The sequence below is a fragment of the Plasmodium cynomolgi genome (assembly GCF_000321355.1).
Source record: "Plasmodium cynomolgi strain B DNA, scaffold: 0037, whole genome shotgun sequence".
NCBI lineage: Eukaryota > Apicomplexa > Aconoidasida > Haemosporida > Plasmodiidae > Plasmodium > Plasmodium cynomolgi.
This window is the reverse complement of record NW_004192670.1, coordinates 1-6,473: the sequence shown is the minus strand read 5'-3', so window position 1 is coordinate 6,473 and position 6,473 is coordinate 1. Positions and strand designations below refer to the sequence as shown.

Genomic DNA, 6,473 nt, shown 5'->3' with positions numbered 1-6,473 from the left:
TGTCTAGATGGTTATTATATAACTCATTATTTTCACCTATATATGTATAAAAATAATATTACTATAATATTTTTTTTTATATTTCATATAATTCTTCTGATAAATCTTATTATTTTAAAATAATTCTTTTTTATAATTTATTAGTCAAAATATATAATTTATATATATGTTATAGCAGAAATAATATATTATATAAAAAGCGATTTAAATGTTTCGATCATTCATTTTTTTTTGGCATTCATGAATTTTATGGAATCGAAAAAATAAAATTACAATATAGACATTATTTGTTTCTTATTTAATTATAATTCAATATACTCCATGCTACATTTTTGCATTAAAATATAAAGGTTAAAAATTACAGTTTATTATATATTCGATGTCTTTATACAGAAAATTGTGTTTTACTTCTTTTCTCTTATTTATTTTTCATTTAACAAATTAAAAAATGGACAAGATTGATAAAAATATTAAAAAGGATTAAATAAAAATTTATATTTATTTTTTTGTAATATTTTATATGAAAAATATTATATAATATTAAGGATTATGTTTTTTTGTTACACATAATGTTTAAAAATTTAATACAAAGAGTATCAATACAAAAATATAGTAGTAGCATTGTAGCTAAATGTAGAGGTATAAGATACAATATTGAACGAATACCCTTAATAATATATTTTTTTTTTAGTTATTGAGTTAATTTTTTGGAGTAATATTTTTAATGGATACTTTTTTATATTCAGTATATTTATTTACCTTTTGTTTAATTAGTGATATGTTTTATTCTTTTTTTTCTCATTTTTTCTATATTCTTTGAAATATTTGTTCTATATATTCAGAACAAGTAGAACAAGGTTTATAAATATAATAATGCTCTTTTTTGTTTTTAAAAATAGTAATTGTTGACGAATTCATTGAGGGATAAACCAAATTAGCTCTTTTATTTTTTTCATTACAATAATGAAGTAATCATAGCAGTATATTATTCATATAATTTTTTTTTTCATTCCTTCATAATGAAAAGGCTTATTACATTGCAACCTAATTACAGTGTTCATGTCTTTATACTAAAACATAAAACATATATATTTATTTATAGTACCTATATTTATGATACTACAATACTTGTGTAGTTTGCTTAATTATATATTTATTTAAATAGCTATTAGCCAGGGTATATGTGAATAGTTATAATAGACTTTTCCATTCATAATTTTAGAAATTTCATATATGATAAAACGTTTCGAAGCCTTTACTAACGGATGACCTATATTATGATAACACGAATTTATTTCATTTATTGAACCTGTATAGAGATAATTATGACTACAATGTGCGTTCTTCACATTTCCATGTTCTAAATCCAACGACATTTTAGCTATAATATGAATTTCCAAAGTTTGGCCTTACAGCAAAAAAACTCAGTATCAGCTTCAGCATAACATTCATGACAAAATTTCGTGTATTTATCTTAAAAATGTTTAAAGAAATTATCCCAATTTTTAGTATATTCATTTTCTGATGCAAAATAATTCTTATATAACTTATAGAATATGTGCATTCTTTTAAAATAATTCTCTGATGTATGTTTTTTGACGTATAATTTATTATCTGATTTATATTCTCTAGTATTTACTTTCAAATATTAACAAAGAGCTTATTTATTGTAATAAGGAATAGTTTGACGTTTTAGCAATTATTTTAACTAGTAGTTCAATGATTCTTGTTATTTAATAATAGGTTATATAATATTACTGTATCCATAATATTTTTTATATTCTTAATAAACATTATAAAATTTTTACTTAGAACTACTACCTGTTTTTTATCATTATGACAAGAAGTTATTATGATACAGAATTGTGATGTTTGTTTTTCTTCAAATTACTAATTAACTTGTTACATAAATGTCTCATATATTTCTAACTATTCTAAAATATCATACTAAAAAAATTCTTGAAAAATAAACACATTAGAACTCTTTTCAAAGAACATATATTTTATTAGATGAAACAGATTAAGAATATTCCAAAAATGAACACTAAAATATTTATTTTAATTATATATTAATGTGTGGACATATATTTGGATGTCCAGGCATTTTGTGACGTACTACATTATTAAAAGTACTTAATAGGGATGGTTAAAAAAGAAATATTGACATGTGAAAAGTATAAAGACTAAATATATTCACACCTGATGTCTTTCAGCGTATAAAAGGTAGTACACAAATACATTTTTTCTTAGTAAAATATTTATCCGTTATTATATCTTAATGTTAAAATAAAATATCACTATAATTTACACAAATATATTAGGCGTTTTAAATTAAGAATATTATGAATTAATATCAAGTACTGTTATATATATAGGAATAAAAAAAATAAATTTATTAAATGTCACTCTGAAGAGTTTATAATCAATGAGGATATCTTTTAAATGCATTAGCGTGTGACATTAGGTAAAGCAAAATTTATAAGTTTATTAATATAACCATGTGCGGTAATATTTATTTTTTAGATTTATCATACATTGTTTAATGTGAATGTGTATGCAAGTAAAAATCATATAATCTTTTCCTTAACACGGAACTATCTGGATTTACCTGGGTTTTAAAAAGGGTAAACATTAAGTTTGAAATATTCAATATTTATTGTATCAAGATTTATCACAATGGAAATTATGATGAAAAATTGATATGTAAGTAATGTCAAAAAGATATATGATTTCATAGAAAAATCTTTTTCTATCAAAATCTATACTAAATAGATATAAAATAAATGTCTTTTTTTTCCTACAGGACATTTATTTTTAAATATATCTTTTAATTATAAGTTCGCAACTTCAAAAATGCTTTGCCCCTACTATGTCATGAGGGAATCACCAAAAATAGTATTTTATTGTGATACACATCACAATTCATACAAAATATAGCATGTATATCGTTTTAATATAATGTTATTAAGAATAACAAAACATTGAAAAAGAAGAGAAACTGTGCTATGAATTTTATAGTCCCAAAATGATTTATAAAAAAGTTTCAGAGTATTCCTATTTGAGTGATAAATAAAAAAAGGAAACGTTTTTTATAAGAATAATGAAATTATTTTTCATATAATAATTAAAAAATACCTATTAATGTATAGAGTATAAATTGAATTATAAAATTTTTTATTTATACATGTTAAAATTTTTTAAAAAATTGGTATTTGAAATATAGCATTATTACACATAAAAAAGAATGTATATAAAAATGGCCTTATGGAAATTCACTGAATTCTCGATTATCTTGAAAAAATTCTATTATTTTAGTAGAATTTAATCTTTAGAAAATTGTGAAAAAAAATAAACAATTCTTCTGCTATTTGTAGAAGCGTAATTAACATGGAGCATAATGCCAATTTATTTATATATTTCATATAATAGTGCACACCTACTACTTTAAGAATAATATAAAACCGTTTCAGACTAAATATCAATGTGTTTGGTTTATAATTTAACATATCCGATAAAAATAAGGGCAAAATAATATCCTATATATAAATGTATTCGCAAATTTTTTACGTTGAAAATTTATAAATAGCAGAAAGAAATTAACTAAATTTTTTTTTTTTAGAACTATTCACATAATTATAGTAAATATTGAAAGCGAAACAATAAGATAATATATACCTTTTAAAAAGAACTAATTACTTCTGAATTTCTTTTCATAATAAAATGTTTATTTATTTGCTATAAATGTATTAATTTTTATCTTTTCATTTGCTGCACATGGGTATAAAAACTTAAAATAAGGATAATACTGCAAAGATAAATTTTCACATATCGTTAGAAAAGACATTCCTAACAAATTGTAACTGTGCAAAAATTAAAATTCCCCTTGCTCTTAGCATGTAACAGAAAGTAGAAGTAATGCAATATATATTATAAATGTATAATATAAATTATGAATAATGTAAAAATATTTTAAGCGCGCTACTATTTTTTTAAAGTTTAGAAAATATGCATAATAATATAAAAATGGTGTGTATAACTAAAATATGTCTAATTTATACATAACAAATATTGTTTTGTCGCTAGACGTATAGAAAAAATATATGGGCAAATTTTTTGAAAATAATGTAGTTTTGTTTAGAAAATTGTTCTATATTTATTTTTTCATTATATTATTAGATGGGATATAAAAGAATTATATTTTGCGAAAAATATTCATTAATGAAATATTATTATATTTTTACTACTAAATGTTTAGGTTACTGATTAGACATTAGTAATCAGAAATAATTGTATTACCCACAAATCATATTTTTAATTATCAAAAATATGAATCTATTAATTATGTAGAAATAACATTATTTTTTGTAGTTTACATCTAAATTAATGAAATATAATCATCGCATGTCGGCAAAAGAACTAGTACATACTAACTTTTTGTTTTTTTTATTTAATAATTGTTTACTTATACTTATTTGAATATGCCACTGATCATTCAGAACATCCAATTTTTCTGTCTGAATATATATATTTAGATAACTATGCATAATTTTTTTCTCTTTTAATTTTTAGCCTAGAATTATGTTTAACAACGTGTCTTTATACTTATTTTACGAAGACTTGAAAAATGATGCTAGTACAAATGAATATAGTGATTATTACAATAAAATAAATAATTTGACAGGTAATCATAGCTGGATTGGTGATTTATTTAATAAACTATGTAGAAACATCTCAATGATCAACAATAAACATGATATTAAGGACGAATTCGATAAGAAGCACTGTTTTGATTTAAATTACTGGTTATACGATCAAGTCTATACTAATCTTCAATTGAGTAAAAACTTTGGGGAATTAAGAACTATTGTTTCTAAGGTTCAAGAGGTATGGAAAAATATTGTTGACAATACGTTTAGAAACAAGGATTACAAATGCAATCCAGACCAAAAATTATACAGTAACATGAGTTTTTTGCAAGAAATTAAGGATTTATTTTCTTTTTTGAAGATTTTGATATAATTAAAAAGGAAATTATCGCTGACACTCTTAATTCATGTTATGAATATCGAGAATATCTTACACAAAGAATTGCAATATATTATACTTGGAGATATTCGTGCCGTGTAGATGGTAGTACTTGTAAAAGGTTTATTGATAATTACATGAAATATCGTCCATCAGGTATTATATTATCTTTAGGCTGGACTATTTACTTTACATATAATAATTATCCATGTTATGAAGAAGTTCATGATATATTTGGTGCTGCAAAAAGATTTACTTTACGGGATGAAAATTTACATACAGATTTCATGGAAAAACATTCAAGTTTAAATTCTGACAAGATTTATTCACAATTAGAGCAGACGTTGTGGCAAGTGTACCTCGTTTTCTTCGAACAATGTGAGATGCGTTCTATTTCATATTTAAGACTGCTATGCCAATTGTGTTTTTTGCATTTGGCGCATTCCTTCTTATTTACATGATATACAAGGTAACTATAAAAGCCCAATAAAAGAAATGTAAATATTTTCCCCTTTTCGTAATCAGCGTTTAAATAAATACTTTTTATCTCTACAATTATAGCGGGTGGCTAATTGTATAATAAGTAAATTTACCAGTTTATGTTAAAAAGGTTTTTAATAATTTTAGGTATTAACTAAATAACTAACAACTTTTTACAAGTGTAAATATTTTGTTAAAAGAAAATAGCGGTAAATGATGTATACACGTTATGAAAACGAATAACATAATTAAAGATAACATGTTCATATAAGTAAGGCAAATAAAATAAAAAATAATAGTTCTGTAAATTATTATTTACATAGGTATTTTTTAATAAGAAGACAGATTAATTATAATCTAGATTTACTTATATTTTTCTTTTTTCGGTTCTATATTAATAGGTCCTTTACAAATACTGCTTATGGTAAGAGTTAGTTATATTCTTTTTAATATAATTCATTATACAATTATTTCCCAGAGTCCTTATCATTCTAATATTTTGAGAAGGAAACACTTTTGCTCATAAAAATAGAGAATAAATACTTTACGGATTACATTAAATACAAGATAGAACCATTGAAAATACATACCATTACAATGTCTATTTAATAATTAATAAGAAATATATAACCATAATACTTTAAAATTATTTATTTTTTCATATATATAAATTTATTTGTTCAGAACAATAACCTAAAAATACATTCTTCCTTGCTGTGCTGAAGGATTACCTGCTATGTCAATATTTTTATTCTCATGGGAAATTTTAATTTTATGAAAAGAGTGCGTTATAATTACAAAAATATTTACTCAGTTAAACGAATAATAATGGCAATGTGAATTGACTGGATAAATATTTAAAGTAATAATTTAACTTACATAAAGTTATTGAATCTATATCAGGAGCAAAAATAACTAAAGTGGGGCCATTTTTTATAATATATATTATTTTGAATTAAGTAATAATA

The 6,473-nt window shown here is 22.2% G+C and overlaps 1 protein-coding gene across 1 annotated transcript; it reads left to right on the top strand.

The window, feature by feature from the left end:
* Positions 1 to 4,578: 4,578 nt before the first annotated feature.
* PCYB_001720 (CYIR protein) lies at positions 4,579 to 5,486 on the top strand (the record flags this gene model as incomplete). The annotated part of the gene is made up of 2 exons (XM_004227594.1): positions 4,579 to 4,957; positions 5,008 to 5,486. The coding sequence occupies 2 exons, from the start codon at positions 4,579 to 4,581 to the stop codon at positions 5,484 to 5,486; spliced, it is 858 nt and encodes a 285-aa protein (XP_004227642.1).
* Between the last annotated feature and the right edge of the window lie 987 nt (positions 5,487 to 6,473).